We start from the raw sequence: 20,064 nt of genomic DNA on the forward strand, positions 1-20,064 counted from the left end.
AAGGACTTATTGTTGATCCCTGTAAATGTGTGTAATTTACGTAAAGCTGTGTAATCAGCCACTAATGCGGACAGCGTCAGTCACGTGACTCACGTTCAGCGCTCGTGCTGTACTGAGTGAGGATAAGTTTTACAGGCGCTCCGAGATATTTCACTTCGTTTACCATGATTTCCCGGGAAGAAGTCCTCAAGCCCATATGGCACGCCTTTACTGCTCTGGACATGGACCGAAACGGCAAAGTATCGAAATCCCAGCTTAAGGTGAGCACACATACATTTAGCCTATAATAGACTCTAATGAAAACTATAGACAGCGCGTGCACCTGTTTGTTTCCGTGTATTAACTCAATCGCACAAAGCTTATAACGAAAATGCATGCACAATGCTTTGTAAAGAAAGTTATTTCAAAAAAACTGTTTGCGATCAAACAAGCTGATTTAGATCAAAAAGAAAAGAAAAAAAGATGAGTTATCCTAACAGACGTTATGATCAGATTGGTAACACTTTACAATAAGGTTGTATTTATTAAGACTACTTAATGCATTAGATATCACGAATTAAATTATTTTTAACAGCATGTATTAATCTTGGTTAATGTTGATTTATACAATAAATACAATAATAATAATAATACAATTCTATTATTGTTCGTTTATGATGTTAGTTCATAATGCATTACCAGATTTTAATTTAAAAATGTTTTAGTACCACTGTGATTAGTACATATTACAATTAACATTAACCAAAATTAACCAAAAAGTGCTGTAAAAGTGTTGTTCATTGTTAGTTCATGTTTACTAATGAAGTTAGCTAATGTTAATGAAAATAACCTTATTATAATACAGTGTTACCATCAGAATGAAGTAAAAATTTATTTTTTATTTTTTGCACATCTCTTCTAATCTACAATAGTGATGCGTCATTACCCCCTTTAGCTGCCATGTGACTCATTGTTTATAAGTTATTTATATATATGATTTCACCCCCAGATATACAATGAAGATGGCACTGGTGGTGAAACAGTCTGGTCCTTTTCAAAATGTGTTTAATAATCTTCGATTAACGCTTGACTAACCTTGCATATACAGTCACAAGGGTGTATGCAAGATATTAGTGCACTGAAGCGAAAACTCCCATGACACACACATTTTATAATTACATAATATTTATTATTTCAGGTTCAGTTGTTTATTTTATAAATGCAGTAGATAAGCCTAAAATATATAGATGGCAATCTGTTTGGCTGTCTCTCTGTTTCTCTCTTTCTCTCTCTGAAGGTACTGTCCCACAACTTGTGCACCGTACTGAGAATCCCCCATAACTCTTCAGCTCTGGAGGAGCACTTCAAAGATGATAATGAGGGACCAGTGTCGACACAAGGGTACATGCCCTACCTTAACACGTTCATACTTAATAAGGTAAGAAGTCTGCTGTCTACTAAAACACAGCCATAGGAATTTATATGTAAATGTATTTGCCTACTTAAGTGACACTTAAAAAAATATTAATGCCATTGCATTTTTGCAATGAAAACATTGCATTATTCCAAAACAATAGATACACTGTTCAAAATTATGACAGAATATTTGGATGTCAAACTTAGTGGATCCTGTCCGTAGTGCATGTGATAAACGACACTGTGCAGTATAAAAAAAAACCTTCCACCAACACAAATACAAGATTTTGTCAGTTGTAAGAAATAAGAATAGAAGTTTGCAATTTCCTCTGGAATAAGGCTGCACATTACTTCCCATGTCTCATACAGGGATGTTCTTTTTGTGTCTATTTACTTATCTGTACCAAGGCATAATTTTCAGTGATTAGGTCATTGATATTAAAATTAATAATAAAAGTTTGTCTTTATGAAAGTATAGTTAAAACAGGATATAATTAAGCACAAATGCACATAAAAAAATATGTTAATTATCAGGAGCTGTAACCACATCAGAAACTTATGACTCATGTGGCATGAGACTTCTTACTCATATATGAATATATTTACAGTATATGTCTGTAACTTAAAATAACCAGTTAATCTGTCTATAGTGTCTGTTTAAATTCTGATACTGTGAGATTCCTTACTGTACAGATTGGAAATAAAAATACACTCAGCTGCCACTTTGTTAGTTAAACCTTTCTAATACTGGTGTTAGACTCCCAGAACAGCATGAATTCTTCATGACATGGATTCAACAATGTGCTGGAAACATTACTTGGAGATTTCCGTTCATTTTGACCAGATAGCATCATGCAGATGCTGCAGATTTGTAAGATACATATTTGTGATGTGAATCTGCATTCCACCACATCCCAAACTGGTGATTGTTGATGTCAACAGAAGATGGTTAGACTCCACATGGTCATAAGAGACCTGTTGTCTTCTGCTGCTGTTGCCCATCCACTGCCAGGTTTGACATGTTGTGCATTTAGAGATACCGTTGTGCATTTAGAGATGCCATTGTGCATAGCACTGTTATGACATGTGGTTATTTCAATTACTGTCACCTTCCTGTTAGTGTGAACTCAACTGGTTGTACTTCTTTGACTTGTTTCAGTAAAAAGGCTTTTTCGCCAACAGAACTGACACTTACTGGATGCTTTTTTTGTTTTTTGAACCATTTTCTGTTAATTCTAGAGAGACTTGTGCATGCAAATTACTTGAGATGCTCAGACTTCTGCACTAAGATATGCTCTCCTGCATAGCACTGTTGTAAAGCGGGGATATTTCAGTTATTGACACCTTTCCAGGGCCGGAGTGGGATTCATATTCAGCCCGGGAATTTTCATGTCCAAGACCAGCCCTGTGGGGAGGGGGGTTAACTATTGGTTGGGACTGTTGAACAACATGACAAGGAGAAAATGAGAACATGGCAAAATATACAATATATGCAATTACGAGAAAATTATTAGCTCTCTATTTATTTATATGTGTTTGACACTACTTTGTTCTGTCTAAAAAGAAGTGAAATTTTATGTCATACTAAAATGTCACACTACTGCTCTCATCATTTTAGCTTCTACCAAGACAAGTAATAACACAAGAGAATTGTTATTCTACATACTGTAAATATATTAAGATTTACAGACTCACACTTCAACTTTTCAGTGCTTTGTATTTTAGACATTTTATTTAACATGGCAACAAATCCAGTGGAAAAAAAAAATGTGTACCAATGAAATGCACAAGACACTTAGTTACTGAAACTTTATTTTTGTAAATACTAGGGCTATCAGTTTAATGCGTTTATTTAGTGCGATTAATTATTTGGAAAACCTGACGTACCGAATACGAAAATTCCGTAATAAGGAATGTTCCTACCATTGGAGCAAATTAAGCTTGATTTACTACCATGATGCAGTAGGGGGCAGTCAGTGCAACTCCATCTGCACAGGCAACACACCTCATCAAACCAAGGAGCAGGCAGCTCAGCCTTCCACAGACTTACTTTGCGCTCAAATGACAGCTCAACCAAGCACAACAGAATGCGTTGATCTCGAGACACATTTTTCAAAGTTTCAAACTGCGTTTAACTTGACACATAGTCCTTAAAAACAAAGCGCTTATGACTAGAGGCTCTGAAGACTAGTGAGACGCAATGCAACCAAAGGGAGAAGCTCCAAAAGCATCCGTGTGATGCACGAGTATAAACCAACAATTAGAAATAGAGCAGAGGGAAGTAGGTCAATAAAATGGTTATGTTCAATGATATGGAATTAAAACTAACCATATTTTGACTTTAAAAAGCCACATTTGGTATTTTCTAAATTATTTACTTGTCTGTTGGCAATATATATTTATACATATTTTAATTATTCTATACTAAATTACCTTTATTTGGGGTACTTTCTCTATAAATATTGGTATGCAATTAATTTTATTAATCGGCACATGTAAATAATTTGATTAAAAATTGTAATCAATTGACAGTCCTAGTTAATACCATTTACATAAAAACAACAACATACAAAACACATTCAGGTGAAGAATATAAACAAAAGTGCAAAATTTCAACAATAAGAATGGAAAAAAGACTAAAAGTAACATCTGTACTTTTCACGTACTTCTAGGATACCGGTAATATGGTTAGTGTCTCTAAGAAGATTGAGCTTTGAGTGCATAATACAATAATTAAGACACTCAACGTTTCATTGAGTTTATTCTTTATTCTTTTTCTGGGAAGCGAACAGAGTCAACATTACATACACTATATTGCCAAAAGTATTCGCTCACCCATCCAAATAATTGAATTCAGGTGTTCCAATCACTTCCATGGCCACAGGTGTATAAAATGAAGCACCTAGGCATGCAGACTGCTTCTACAAACATTTGTGAAAGAATTGGCCGCTCTCAGGAGCTCAGTGAATTCCAGCGTGGTACTATGATAGGATGCCACCTGTGCAACAAGTCCAGTCGTGAAATTTCCTCACTACTAATATTCCAGTCAACTGTCTGTGGTATTATAACAAAGTGGAAGCGATTGGGAATGACAGCAACTCGTAACCACGTAAAATGACAGAGCGGGGTCAGCGGATGCTGAAGCGCATAGTGCGCAGAGGTCGCCAACTTTCTGCAGAGTCAATCGCTACAGACCTCCAAAGTTCATGTGGCCTTCAGATTAGCTCAAGAACAGTGCGTAGAGAGCTTCATGGAATGGGTTTCCATGGCCGAGCAGCTGCATCCAAGCCATAAATCACCAAGTGCAATGCAAAGCGTCGGATGCAGTGGTGTAAAGCACGCCGCCACTGGACTCTAGAGCAGTGGAGACGCGTTCTCTGGAGTGACGAATCACGCTTCTCCATCTGGCAATCTGATGGACGAGTCTGGGTTTGGCGGTTGCCAGGAGAACGGTACTTGTCTGACTGCATTGTGCCAACTGTGAAGTTTGGTGGAGGAGGGATTATGGTGTGGGGTTGTTTTTCAGGAGCTGGGCTTGGCCCCTTAGTTCCAGTGAAAGGAACTCTGAATGCTTCAGCATACCAAGAGATTTTGGACAATTCCATGCTCCCAACTTTGTGGGAACAGTTTGGGGATGGCCCCTTCCTGTTCCAACATGACTGCACACCAGTGCACAAAGCAAGGTCAATAAAGACATGGATGAGCGAGTTTGGTGTGGAAGAACTTGACTGGCCTGCACAGCGTCCTGACCTCAACCCGATAGAGCACCTTTGGGATGAATTAGAGCAAAGACTGCGAGCCAGGCCTTCTTGTCCAACATCAGTGTCTGACCTCACAAATGCGCTTCTGGAAGAATGGTCAAAAATTCCCATAAACACACTCCTAAACCTTGTGGAAAGCCTTCCCAGAAGAGTTGAAGCTGTTATAGCTGCAAAGGGTGGGCCGACGTCATATTAAACCCTATGGATTAAGAATGGGATGTCACTTAAGTTCATATGCGTCTAAAGGCAGATGAGCGAATACTTTTGGCAATATAGTGTAGATCTCTCCCATTTCACTCTTTCATCTGTTTGGGTGCGAGACGCTAAAATACGGGAAAGACTGCATTGGAAGCATGTGGATTTTATATGGAATGCTGTTCTGATCCCTTAAATATTGATTACTATTCCTTATTATACAGACGGTTAAAGTGAATATGTGGCTCTTGCCCAGCTTGAAAAAGTCTGGCCATTCTCCCCTGACTATCATTTACAAGGCGTTTTCGCCCACAGAACTGCTGCTTACTGGATGTTTTTTGTCTTTCACACCCTTTTCTGTAAACTCTAGAGTGTTCTGCATGAAAATCCCATCAGATCAGCAGTTTCTGAGATCCTCGAAATCACACCATCAAAGTCACTTAGATCACATTTCTTTCCTTTTCTGATGTTTGGTTTGAATAACAACTGCACCTCTTGACCATGTCATGCTTTTATGCATTGATTTGCTGCTGAATTATTTGCTTTAACAAGGTGTAAAGGTGTACCTAATAAAGTGGCCACTCAGTGTATGTCAACTTAAATGCTTGAAGTATATCTCATATATACAAGTATATCATATACTATAATATGTACCACAATATATACTGTATCTTATGGCAATAAAAATGTAAACCTCTGTATATTGAATACTGCAGAAAAGTGTCAACATCACAGCACTGTAGGCCTTTAGTGAGATTTCAGTCATTTTGAGTATTGTAAATGGCAGATCCAGCCCAACTTTGATTTCAACGACCTGAATAAGATGTGCTGGACTCTGTGTGCGCCAAAGCACATCAGCGACAAGCACCTGCTCATCTCTGGAGTTGATGCCTTCAAGGTCTGGTGTATCTTCAACTTCCTGTCTGAAGATAAATATCCATTACATATAGTCACAGAAGAGGTTGGTTCAAGTCTCGACATTAATTTCATTTTAGTTTATCCATATCTTTTTAATTATATACTTTCAAGTGGAATTGAAAATAATAAAGAAGCATTTTATTGTAACAGATCGAGTACTTCCTGCACAAGCTGTTAGCAGCCATGAGTTACAGCTGGAATGAGGGCCGGTTTGAAGACTACAAAATGCAGCTCATCATAGAAAAGCATAATCTCAGTGCCTGGGAGCTGATTGAGCTAATTGGCATGGGCCATTTCACCAAGGGCATAAATCCTAAGATCCTCTCCATGGGAATCAATGAAGTCTATCAAGAACTTATACTGGATATTATAAAACAGGTGGGAATCTGTGCTGGTTTTGACATTCCAGCATTTATCTAAATGTATTTTGCTGGGGGGCCTGGGTAGCTCAGCAAGTAAAGACGCTGACTACCAACCCTGGAGTCACAAGTTCAAATCCAGGGCGTGCTGAGTGACTCCAGCCAGGTCTCCTAAGCAACCAAATTGGCCCGGTTGCTAGGGAGGGTAGAGTCACATGGGGTAACCTCATGGTCGCTATAATGTGGTTCTTGCTCTCGGTGGGTGCGTGGTGAGTTGTGCGTGGATGCCGCGGAGAATAGCGTGAAGCCTCCACATGTTATGTCTCCGCGGTAACGTGCTCAACAAGCCACATGATAAGATGCGCAGATTGACAGTCTCAGACGCGGAGGCAACTGAGATTTGTCCTTTGCCACCCGGATTGCAAGTCACTACACCACCACGAGGACTTGGAGCGCATTGGGAATTGGGCATTCCAAATTGGGGAGAAAAAAAAAAGTATTTTGCTATTTGCACTTATCTAGGCCATCTAGTTTCAAGAGCATGATGATGTCTGTATATGTGAAGACTTTCAAGGGGCCATTCAAGTTTTGCATCCATATGCACTGTTTGTCCAAGTAAACTGACATTTTCTATACTACATGAATGCTTTTGCCATTACGTCATGTCTCGCTGTTTTTTTAGCATCGTACACATACAGTGCATTCAGAAAGTATTCAGACCCCTTCATTTTTTCACATTTTATGTTGCAGCCTTATGCTAAAATGCTTTAAATTATTATCAATCTACATCTATACCCCATAATGACAAAGCAAAAACAAGATGTTTTCATAACTGTGATGAGGAGGAGGGCGGGGCCGGCCCATGTGTTCTCACGGGCCGGCCCTGCCCTCCTCCTCGTCACAATAACTTTGCAAATGTATTAAAGAAAAAACTGAAATATCACATTGACATAAGTATTCAGACCCTTTGCTATGGCACTTGAAATTTAGCTCAGGTGCATCTCATTTCTCTGGATCATTTTTTAGATGTTTCTACCGTTTGACTGGAGTCCACCTGTGGCAAATTCCATTCATTGGACATGATTTGGAAAGGCACACACCTGTCTATATAAGGTCTCGCAGCTGAAAATGCATATAAGAGCAAAAACCAAGCCATGAGGTCAAAGGAACTGCCTGCAGAGCTCAGAGACAGGATTGTGTCGAGGCACAGATCTGGGGAAGGGTACAAAAAATTTTGGCTGCATTGAAGGTTCCCAAGAGCAAGTGACCTCCATAATTCTTAAATGGAAGAAGCTTGGAACAACCAGGACTCTTCCTAGAGCTGGCTGCCTGGCCAAACTGAACAATCGGGGGCCTTGGTAAGAGAGGTGACCGAGAACCGATGGTTACTCTGGTTAAGCTCCAGAGATACTGTGTGGAGATGGGAGAAACTTGCAGAAGGACAACCATCACTGCAACACTCCACCGATCTGGGCTTTATAGCAGAGTGGACAGACGGAAGCCTTTCCTCAGTGCAAGACACATAAAAGCCTGCTTGGAATTTGCAAACAAGCACCTAAAGGACTCTCAGATTCTCTGGTCTAATGAAATGAAGATTGAACTGTTTGGCCTCAATTCCAAGTGTCATGTCTGGAGGAAACCAGGCACCGCTTATCACCTGCGCAATACCATCCCAACGGTGAAGCATGGTGGTGGTAGCATCATGCTGTGGGGTGTTATTCAGCAGCAGGGACTGGAGGACTGGTCAGGGTTGAAGGAAAGCTGAACACAGCAAAATACAGAGATATTCTTAATGAAAACCTGGTCCAGAGCGCTCAGGACCGAAGGTTCACCTTCCAGCAGGACAATGACCCTAAGCACACAGCCAAGACAACGCAAGAGTGGCTTAGGGACAACTCTGTGAATGTCCTTGAGTGGCCCAGCCAGAGCCCGGACTTGAAACTAATCTAACATCTCTGGAGAGACCTGAAAATGGCTGTCCACCGACGGTCTCCATCCAACCTGACAGAGCTTGAGAGGATCTGCAGAGAAGAATGGCAGAAAATCCCCAAATCCAGGTGTGCAAAGCTTGTTGCATCATTCCCAAAAAGACTCAATGCTGTAATGACTGCCAAAGGTGCTTCAAATAAGTACTGAGATAAGGGTCTGAATACTTATGTCAATGTGATATTTCAGTTTTTTCTTTTTAATACATTTGCAAAGTTATCAAAAATCTGTTTATTGCTTTGTCATTATGGGGTATGGAGTGTAGATTGATGCAAAAAAAATAATAAAGCATTTTAGCATAAGGCTGCACCAAAACAAAATGTGATAAAATTAAGGGGTATGAGCACAGAGTTTTCAAGACTTCAACCTTTAAAAACACATCCCAACACCCGTCCATTAAGTTCTGTTTGTTGTGCTCAGTGCCGTAACGAGGGGTATGGGGTTGTTGATGTGCATGGGGGACGTAAGCCCCAGATCAATTCTGCCAAGCCCCTGATCTTTCCTAGGTTAAAAAAAAAATAGCGAACACACAGAGAGGAGCCCAATCACAACCCTCTGACCCACCCAAACGGACTGATGGCAAGCACCCAGGGAGGGATCCCCTCCGGCCTCCCAAGCTAGCCCCTTACCTTATGCAATGCTAGCAACGTCCCTGGTTGTGCTGTATTTAGCTGTTTTTGAATGCAAGGGCATGTTCTGTCTGAATAGCCCCTTAAAAAAAAACTTATTTCCTTTGATGTCAGAATTGGTGTTTAAAATGAAGGCTATTATGTTAAGGGATAGTTCAACCAAAAATGAAAATTCTCTCATTTACTCACCCTCATAATATCCCAGGTGTGTATGACTTTCTTTCTTCACCAGAACACATTTGAAGAAAAATAGAAAAATATCTTAGTTCTGTAGGTCCTTAAAATGCAAGTAAATGGAGATTTATCTTTTAAAGCTCTAAAAATCATAGACAGTCAGCATAAACATCATCCATACAACATCAGCTGTTAAATTAATGTCTTCTAAAGCGACACGATCGCTATTGGTGCAAAAAAGATCAATATTTAAGTACTTTTTAACTATAAACCATCGCTTCCGTTAGACTTCACGAGAGGGTGGAGTCCAAGCAGTCTCTCGTGTGACGTATTCGCGTTTCCATGGATACAGATGTAATCTCACATTCTCCACTCGGTTGAGACATCCAGGATGAGCACACAAACACACCACTGTGAGTAAAGAAACAGATAAATACAGATCTAAACCAAAAACAACCAAGATACTGTACAGCGTTCCTCCTCCTCACTTGTAAACAGTGCTGCTCTTCAGGCTGTGATGCATGTGCCTCAGTTCTTGCATGTTTCAAATGCCAATGTGATTGTCACGCACGCATACCGCTGCTCACCGGAAGGATGATTTGGCGTAAAAAAAAAAAAGTACTTAAATATTTATCTTTTTCACACCAAAAATGATCGTGTCGCTTTAGAAGATTTAACAGCTGGTGTCGTATGGATGAATATACATCATGATGGCGCCGTGGATGGCCACCTCGGTGTGGAGTGCACCTGTTGTTTTGTTGTTTTTGTTTGTTTGTCCAGTGTTTAGTAATCTTTTTCCAGTCAGTTTTACCAGAGATGAACTGCTGAACATTTGACAGCTTATACCAGACAGTCTTTTCCCGGTTTTTGAATATTCAGATGTTTTGCTGGAATTTTAGTCGGAGGCGTGGCTGTGTTGTTTAAACGCGCTATGAGATACAGGCGAGGGAGACGAGCCGGTGCGCTGGTCAAACTCCAGCGGCACGGCTTTCGAACAGCGCTGCCGAGCATTCATCTTGCGAATCTTCGCTCTCTTCCTAACAAAACGGACGAACTACATCTCCTCACCTGCACAAACAAGGACATATCAACCTCTTCTGCCTTGTGCTTCACAGAAACCTAGCTGAGTGAAGCCATTCCGGACAGCGCGTTACATCTGCCAGGATTTCACCTGTTCAGAGCGGATCGCATCGCGGAGTTAACGGGGAAAACGAGAGGTGGTGGAACATGCTTTTACATCAATGAAAGTTGGTGTACAGATGTAACAATGTTAAAGAGGATGTGCTGTCCTAATTTGGAAGCGCTCTTTATTAACTCTAAGCCTTTCTACTCGCCGTGGTAGTTTTTCTCGTTTATTCTGGCGAGTGTGTATATCGCGCCAAACGTGTGTTTGAATGCGGCGCTGCAACAGCTGGCTGATCAAATCACAGACATGGAACAACAACACCCGGTCTCAGTTATTATTATTCTTTGGGATTTTAACAAAGCAAACCTCACATGTGAACTGCCCAAATACAAACAGCACATTACATGCCCCACCAGAAACAGGAACATACTGGATTATTGCTACACAACAATAAAGGATGCATATCGCTCTGTCCCTAGAACAGCTTTGGGACTCTCTGATCACTGTATGGTTCATCTTCTTCCAACCTACAGGCAGAAATTAAAATCAACCAAGCCAGTAGTAAGGACTGTAAAGAGATGGACCAATGAAGCAGAGCGGGAACTACAAGTCTGCTTCGATTGCACGGATTGGAGTGTTTTTGAGGCTGCAGCCTCAGACCTGGATGAGCTCACAGATACTGTTACATCATATATCAGTTTCTGTGAGGATATGTGCATTCCTACTAGGACTTATTTGAAGTTCAACAACGACAAACCGTGGTTTACAGCAGAACACAGGCAGCTTCGTCAGGCCAAAGAGGATGCTTACAGGGGTGGGGATAAAGTCTTGTACAATCAGGCCAGGAACACACTGAACAAGGAAATCAGAGTGGCTAAAAGAAGATGCTCTGAGAAGCTGAAAAACAAGTTTTCAGCTAACGACCCTGCATCAGTGTGGAGTGGCATGAAACATCTCACAAATTACAGGACTCCTACCCCCAACCCTGTAGTGGACCAACAACTGGCTGACAACCTGAATGTGTTCTACTGCAGATTTGAAAGGCCCAATCTCACACCCCACACCCACTCTGACCTTCACTTCACACAAACACCAACACCTCCTGCAACCCCCTTCCTCCCCACCTCCTGCACTGGAGCAGTGTGAAGTCCCATGCTGCTTCAAACGCTCAATCATTATTCCTGTCCCAAAGAAACCAAAAATCACAGGACTTAATGATTACAGACCTGTTGCCCTGACGTCTGTGGTCATGAAATGATTTGAGAGACTGGTGTTGGCCCACCTGAAGAACATCACTGGACCCTTTCTAGATCCCCTTCAATTTGCTTATTGAGCAAACAGGTCTGTGGATGATGCAGTCATCATGGGATTGCATCATATCCTGCAACATCTGGACAGACCAGGGACATATGCAAGGATCCTTTTTGTGGACTTTCAACACCATCATCCCAGCTATTCTCTGGACTAAACTACACTAACTCTCTGTTCCCATGTCTATCTGTCAGTGGAATACTAGCTTTCTGATGGACATTCAGCAGCATGTGAGACAGGGGAAACTCACTTCCAGCACCTGTACAATCAGCACTAGTGCCCCCCAGGGATGTGTGCTCTCCCCACTACTCTTCTCCCTCTACACCAATGACTGCATCGCCAAGGACCCCTCTGTCAAGCTCCTGAAGTTTGCAGATGGCACCACTGTCATCGGCCTCATCCGAGATGACGATGAGTCTGCATACAGAAGGGAAGTTGAACAGCTGGCTGTCTGGTGCAGTCAAAACAACCTTGAGCTGAACATGCTCAAAATGGTGGAGATGATTGTGGACTTTAGGAGGAACACCCCAACACTGACCCCCCTCACCATTCTAAACAGCACTGTGGCAGCAGTGGAGTCATTCAGGTTCCTGGGCACTACCATCTCACAGGACCTGAAGTGGGAGACACACATTGACTCCACTGTGAAAAAGGCCCAGCTGAGGTTGTACTTCCTTCGCCAGTTGAGGAAGTTCAACCTGCCATAGGTGCTGCTGATACAGTTCTACTCAGCAGTCGTTGAGTCTGTCCTCTGCACTTCAGTAACTGTCTGGTTTGGTTCAGCTATGAAATCAGACATCAGAAGACTACAAAGGACAGTTCGGACTGCTGAGAGGATTATTGGTTGCCACCTGCCCCTCCCTTCAAGAACTATACACTTCCAGAGTGAGGAAAAAGGCTGAAAAAAATCACTCTGGACCCCACTCACCCTGCCCATTATCTTTTTGTACTGTTGCCTTCTGGCCGATGCTTCAGAGCGCTGAGCACCAGAACCGTCAGGCACAGGAACAGTTTTTTCCCTCAGGCTATCCATCTCATGAACAGTTAAACTGCCCCATTGAGCAATAACTATGTGCAATACACAGTTTATTCTTTCTTATATTTATCCAACACATCCAGCCTCTCTACCATTTCATTCCTCTGAAAAAAAAAAACAACATTTGCACTGTACATAACAGATTTGTATTTGCACTGTACAAAACAGATTGTATTAGATTTGCATTACCCATGTGTATGTGTGTCTGTACGTATGTGTATAATTAGTTTTATTTTTTATTTTTTATGTCTTGCTGCTGTTTTTGTATTGTTGTACACTGGAAGCTCCTGTCACCAAGACAAATTCCTTGTATGTGTAAGCATACTTGGCAATAAAACTCATTCTGATTCATGCTGACTGTCTGTGATTTTTGGAGCTTCAAAAGATAAATCTCCATTCACTTGCATTTTAAGGACCTACTGAGTGAAGATATTTTTCTTCAAATGTGTTCTGGTGAAGAAAGTCATACACACCTGGGATATCATGAGGGTGAGCTTTAACATAATAGCCTTAATTTTTAACACCAATTCTGACATCAGAGGAAAGAAATTTTTTTAAGGGGCTATTCAGACAGAACATGTTCTTGCATGTTTGGGTGAAATATCCCTTTAAAAATTGAAAATGATCAGTTTACATTATTGTATTTGGTAAAATACACAATGAGTACTGACTAGACAGTGGAAAAGAAAGAGGGTTTATGTTATGGTGGACAAAATACATGATGAATGTCTAAAACTGACTTTTTAATCAGTGTTCTAAGCGACTTCTTGATTGATATAATGATTATCATCATAGTGTATGTTGAGAGAGTTTCTCAACAAACAAAAAAAAAAAATCAGTGTGTGGCTTGTACGCATTGTTTCAACTGTAGGCAATTGATTAACTTGCTGACTTTTAATTTGAATAGAGCTATATGACAAAAAAAGGACACAAAAGGAAAAACTGGAATGAGCGATGGTTTGAGCTGCATCTCACCTACATGTCATATTATGTGAGTGAAGACCTCACAGAGCAGAAGGGATGTATTTTACTGGATCACAACTGCTGTGTTGAGGTAAAATCCTGCAAGAATATTGGTGGTATTTGTTTTAATCACAAGTACTAGTTCACCTAAACATGTCAATTCACACCATGTAGTTCAGAAACTTATGTGGAACACAAAAGGAGCTCTTTAACATCTATGCTGCACATTTTCAAGTGAATGAAAATCATTTTAAAGTCATTATTCACTGAATATCTTCCCACTGTAGCTCTTAAACATATAATTTGTGCTTGTACACCTCAAGATGTCAGTGATGTCTTGGTTCTTATGTGTCTCTTGACCAGTGTTTAGATGTAAGCACGTTTGAGTTTTGAGAGCTACAGCAGGAAAACAAAGATATTTGGAACAACATGTGGGTGAGTAAATGACATAATTTAATCTATTCCTTTAAATATCTTAAATTTCTATCTTTGCAGTCCCTACCAGACAAAGATTTGAGGAAAAACCTCTTCATTATAAAATGTGTTGAAAAAAGTTTTGAGATCAGTGCACCGGATAAAAAGTCAAAACAGGAATGGATTCAAGGTATCTGTGCTGGTTAATCCAGGCACACATTTTACACCTATAAATATGAGATATTTAATCTATCTGTCCATGAGTGAGTGTATGTGGTCCAGGTGAATGATCGTTCTCCTTCTCCTGAGTGTGTTTTCTGTATGTTTGTGTGTGCGTTAGCTGTCCAGGACTGCATTGTCCGCATAAGGCAAGGCCTTTCCTCCTCGCAACGTGAGGCCAGACAGAAACGAAGGGAACAGAGGAACCGAATGAAAGCTGAACAGGAGACCATAGAGAGCAGATTGAGACAGCTTCAACTGGCCAGCGAAAGCAAGCAGGCCCAGCTGGAGGCCACGAGTAAGGTACTGTGGCCTTTCTCAAGTCATTGAAAGATACAAACATTTAAGTCACCTTCTGTTGGATCTTGGAACTCCAGACATTTTAGTACACTTACTGTTGTTGAAGTAGCACTGTGGAATCCTCTCCCATGCAATGAAAGATACAGAAATTACTGAAGCACTCAAATTGATAAATGTGTTGATATTTCTAAAAAATGTATATGAAACAGTCATGCATATGCAAAGCTACTTGAGGACATCTGTAAAAATAGGACTCATGAGCAATGAAGCCACACTTCCTGTGCATGGGGTATTTTAAGAGTTACTAGTTTGTTTTCTATAATCTAAAGGGTTAGTTCTTTCAGTAAGGCAGGCCTCATCATCTGTTGCATAGAAAGTAAATCAAGTTATTCCTTTCATTCTATTTTTGTGTGATGAATGGTTAAAAACAACTAACTAACTACTGAATCAACCATTTAACTGACCAAACCAACCAACCATCCAACTATAAATTTAAGTTAACCAACCAATCAACCAACCAACTAAACTAATTAAATAATTAGCAAACTAACTAACTAATTAACAAATGAACAAACCACACCAACCAACCAATTAACTAAAAAAAAAACCAACCAACTAAAACAAATAACCAACCAACCAACCAACTCCTGAACCAAACCAACCAACAAACTATTTAACTGAACAAACCAACCAACTTAAAAACTAAGTTAACCAACCAACAATTATCTAACTAACCAACGAACGAACAAACAAATGAAACCAACCAACCAATTAAAAATAACCAACTAACAAACTAAATAACTAACGAATTAAACCAACCAAACAAACAACTAAAAAACCAACCATCTAAACCAACTATCTAACTAAATAACGAACCAAACCAAACAACTGACTAACCAGCTAAACCAACCAACAAACCAATTAAAAGCAACAACATTAATAATAATGAAATTATTATTATTGTAGTTGGTTGTTCACTTTTTTCTTTTCTTAATTACTCTCTTTTTAATTAATTAAATGAAGATGAATATGAGAATACCATGATAAAAATGGTATGTGCTCTTTGGATATTTAGTCCTCTTATCAGATGTAGATGTTTTAGTTAACATAACACTGTGTTTTTATCAGGCACAATTTGATAAAGTGACAAGAAATCTCTTCCTTGTAAATTAAATAAAAACCAACTGCGAATAAAAACCAATGTCTAACAGGACATTTTGTTGGAATGCATTTTTTTCTGTGACAGTCTCACTGGCCTAAAATCCTACAAACACACTTTACAACAAACATTAAAAAATCATACATTTACTTTATACTTTGACTCAAAGAACTTCTAAGAAATTGGTTAGTAATCATTTATTTGATTTAAATATGTACATGTAAATGTTTTTTTTTTTTGTTGCATATAGAGTTAATTACGTAGACAGGTACAGTATTAATCTTTGATACAAGTATATGTATACATTCCATAAAATCAGTGGACATGTTGTAATTACAATTTAGGCAAAATATTCTGCCATTTTCCAGTGGAAGTTTAATTTGCTCAAGTTTAAAATCTCAAAACTATAATTTTTTCTGGCTTCTGTTCAGTCTCCACAAGTATACCTGTCTGCAGCTTGCTGAATGGCCAGGTCCTTCTCTGTCTCAATCGTGCACACACTGGGTCTCTCTCATGTGGTTTCAATTTTGAAACTGGTTCAGATGAAAGTGAGTAAGCGTTTTCGGGTGATGCAAAGAGATATGGCAGCTTGCTCATATCTCTCACATGCCAGGTTCACCGCTTGTGGGTGAAGTCTCCATTCTCCATACAGTAAATGCGCTCCAGTGTTTATTATGCTCAGGACATGTGTCGTGAGTGATGAATAAGTGTGCATTGATATGTAGAACAAGTACTAAAACGGGCGTGGCCGGGCCATGAGGACGCACGCCCGTGCTGAATTGTCCTAATCAGCTTATGTTTCTTTAAGTCAATTTATTTCATTAAAGATATGTTGACTGTTCTGCCGGTTCCCGCCGCCTCCTTGCCCATTGTGAACCCCATACATTGGTGCTGAAACCCGGGAAGGAGGAGAGATGCGCTGTCGTGGAGTCCTCGCCACTGCTGTCCGCCGGGAAACGGAGGAGCCACGGCCGTCCGCCAGGGGATGGAGTCGCCGCTGCCGGCTGCCGGGAGTCGAGGAACCGCTGCCGTCCACCAGGAAGGGGAGGAGCCGTTACCATCCACCAGGGGTCGGAGGAACTGCTGCCGTCTGCCAGGAAGGGGAGGAGCCGTTACTGTCCACCAGGGGTCAGAGGACTCGCTGCCATCCACCAGGGGAGGAGTGGTTGTCATCCCCCAGAGGGCGGAGGAGTGGCTAAGGACCAGGCGACAGCATTTCCGGGGACCGTCGAGCGAGTTTTTCTCTCTCCTCTTTCTCTCTCTCTGTCACTCCCACTTTTCCTCTCCCCGCTCCCTCCCCTCGTCTCTCCCAGGGCTCCAGAGAGGCGGTGAAGACCTGCCGGCAGAAGGACGTCACGCCGGAGGTTTCCCTGGCCTGAATCAGGCGGTGGAGGAGTGTGACGAGGAGGAGGGCATGGCCAGGCCGTGAGGACGCACGCCCGGCGCTGAATTGTCCTAATCAGCTGGGAGGGGGATAAAGGCAAGCCGGAGGCGCCAGTTCGAGAGAGAGAGAGAGAGAGAGAGACACGCGACCGCTGTGTGTGTGTCTGTGTGTTTATGTTTATTTAAGTTCATATATGTCAATAAAGTTATGTTGACAGTTCTGCCGGTTCCCGCCGCCTCCTTTCTGGCTGATTAGGACAATTCAGTACTGGACATGCGTCCTCACGGCCCGGCCACGCCCTCCTCCTCATCACAAGTTAATTAAAAGAGACATTATCAGTGACAAATTGATTGCATGTATCTCGTCTTTGGATATGCATTAAATGGAACGAGTCAAACCCAACTTTTAATCTCAACATGCAGTGAAAGGATCTCGGTGCTTTACTTCACATATCAAAAGATTGATCTTGGGATTTGAAGAATCGATATCGATATTGTTAAAATGAAAATTACAATTAAAGGGAAAATCTATATTTTTACCCAACCCAATTGCCTAATATTTTTAAGTCATACATTTTGATTTATAGGTTGCATCAATCAAAATACAATTCGCTTTGCGTATCCCCAGAAACCTGCTAACTCTGTTGGGATTCACTGGCCTAGGACACAGTGTTAAGCAGATATTTAGTTGCTTTTTTCCCAGCTGTTATTTAACGTGATGTAATAGTTCTCCAAATGGGAATGATTTAAAACCAAAGCACAAATCAATTAATACATTGTCCCCCAGTCATTTGGCCTACAGAATCCTCTGTTAGTTACTGCTTGCACTAAGTCTTGTGTGGTCTGTCAGAATCTACAGGAAGCAGCAATCAGTGATGTTATAGAGAAACAGAGAAGAATTCAAAAACAAGAAGAACTTCTGGACCAGTACAAAAAGGACCTGGAGGAAGAGAAAATGGTAACCATAACACCCTAAAAGTCTTTGTTATACACAGACCCTTTTATGTTGAAACGAAATGTCTTATAGACATCTCAGAGTTTGAGATGCGGATGTTTATTGTTCTCTTTGTTGTACCATAGGCTCGAAAGCAGATGGAAGAACAGGTGGCTGAAAAGACCAGTGAACTGGAGCAATACTGGCAGCGTGTGAAGGAACTGGAAGAAATGTACAGTCAACTTGAAGAGGCACTAGAGGACGAGAGGCAGGCCAAACAGGACGAAGAAGCCCTGAGCAAACTGCAGGCCAGGTAGCAATGCACAAACACATCCAACATTTAGTTGCATCCGGGTCTGCCAGTGTATAGGTGCACAGCAAATGCAGAACATTCGTATTTTGGTGTGTTTTCATGAAGGTTACTTGAAGAGGAGGCAAGCAAGAGGCTTGAATTGGAGCAGATTTACTTGCAGCAGCAAGAAGTCATAACTCAGACTCAAAAGGAGAAAAAGGAGCTTGAGAAGGAACGGCTGGAGAAGGAGCAGGCCCTGCAGGATGCAAAGGAGCATCTTGCAAGACTAGAAAAACAGAGAGAGGGGGCACAAGAGGAGTACATGGTAGGTAGAAGTGAAGCTCTGACACAATTAAAAGGCTGGATTTTTTCCTGTTCCATTGGTGCTCTCCAGTGCAGTGATTTTACACTGGGCATCAATTGGCGACCTGACACAATACCAAAATCATCTATCGTACAAAAGTAAACACAAATGTCTTTAAAAAATAACATGTAAATTTGATTAATATTACTATGAACTGCATGGTCCTTTTCATTATTTTTCAGGCAGTTACAAAGAAATTGCAGCGGGCAACTAACAAGACAAAGACTTGGAAACACAAAGTCACCGAACATGAGAGCTTAATACGACTCATTCAACCAGGTGAATAATTGAAATGATGCTTAGATGCCCAAAACCATTGCTGAAAGCATCCGATTAATGTCTTGGGATGTTTAATGTATTTCTCAGGCACCAAGTCTCCTTTAAAAATCACAAACTGGGGACAGTCAGCTTTCACTGAAGCAGAGTTGGATCAGATAGAGAAGATGTGGCAGGAGGGCAAGAATAGATCACGCGATGGACAGTAACACCTGATGCGTCCATTTCCATTACCATTTACTTTTTCTTTTTTTATATATTTTTTTAATGGCAGGCAGTCTTCATTCTGATGGCTATGTTACTGGTTAAATCTTTTCACTGAAATGTGTTTTTATTCAATGTTTCTGTAATCATGTGCTCATATAATGATATGTCAGTAGATAAATTATGTGGAATTGATTTGTATTTACTGTAATTTAATGTAAAGTGTGACAGCCACACTTCATTTTAGGTAAACCATATATATATATACAGGTGCATCTCAATAAATTAGAATATCGTGGAAAAGTTCATTTATTTCAGTAATTCAACTCAAATTGTGAAACTCGTGTATTAAATAAATTCAGTGCACACAGACTGAAGTAGTTTAAGTCTTTGGTTCTTTTAATTGTGATGATTTTGGCTCACATTTAACAAAAACCCACCAATTCACCATCTCAAAAAATTAGAATACATCATAAGACCAATAAAAAAAAAAACATTTTTAGTGAATTGTTGGCCTTCTGGAAAGTATGTTCATTTACTGTATATGTACTCAATACTTGGTAGGGGCTCCTTTTGCTTTAATTACTGCCTCAATTCGGCGTGGCATGGAGGTGATCAGTTTGTGGCACTGCTGAGGTGGTATGGAAGCCCAGGTTTCTTTGACAG

At 40.6% G+C, this 20,064-nt stretch overlaps 1 protein-coding gene across 2 annotated transcripts; it reads left to right on the top strand.

The window, feature by feature from the left end:
* Window positions 1-34: 34 nt before the first annotated feature.
* LOC127456236 (switch-associated protein 70-like) lies at window positions 35-19,699 on the top strand. Of its 2 annotated transcripts, XM_051725015.1 has the most exons (12): window positions 35-260; window positions 1,277-1,417; window positions 6,139-6,312; window positions 6,420-6,647; window positions 13,798-13,944; window positions 14,349-14,457; window positions 14,608-14,789; window positions 18,179-18,286; window positions 18,409-18,575; window positions 18,681-18,879; window positions 19,101-19,197; window positions 19,285-19,699. In XM_051725015.1, the coding sequence occupies exons 1-12, from the start codon at window positions 165-167 to the stop codon at window positions 19,401-19,403; spliced, it is 1,767 nt and encodes a 588-aa protein (XP_051580975.1). In that variant the 5' UTR covers window positions 35-164; the 3' UTR covers window positions 19,404-19,699. The 2 variants fall into 2 exon arrangements, with proteins under 2 accessions (XP_051580975.1, XP_051500594.1); XM_051644634.1 differs by lacking the exon at window positions 35-260 and having other exon boundaries at window positions 1,296-1,417; window positions 6,068-6,312.
* The last annotated feature ends 365 nt before the right edge of the window (window positions 19,700-20,064 follow it).

The sequence above is a fragment of the Myxocyprinus asiaticus genome, chromosome 1 (assembly GCF_019703515.2).
Source record: "Myxocyprinus asiaticus isolate MX2 ecotype Aquarium Trade chromosome 1, UBuf_Myxa_2, whole genome shotgun sequence".
Lineage (NCBI taxonomy): Eukaryota > Metazoa > Chordata > Actinopteri > Cypriniformes > Catostomidae > Myxocyprinus > Myxocyprinus asiaticus.

What these genes read in the sequence shown, in the direction of transcription:
- LOC127456236 (XM_051725015.1), top strand. Translation starts at nt 165, where the DNA reads ATGATTTCCCGGGAAGAAGTCCTCAAGCCCATATGGCACGCCTTTACT. An exon ending in TATCGAAATCCCAGCTTAAG is followed by an intron (nt 261 to 1,276) that starts GTGAGCACACAT and finishes CTCTCTCTGAAG; the next exon opens with GTACTGTCCCACAACTTGTG. An exon ending in TACATATAGTCACAGAAGAG is followed by an intron (nt 6,313 to 6,419) that starts GTTGGTTCAAGT and finishes TTATTGTAACAG; the next exon opens with ATCGAGTACTTCCTGCACAA.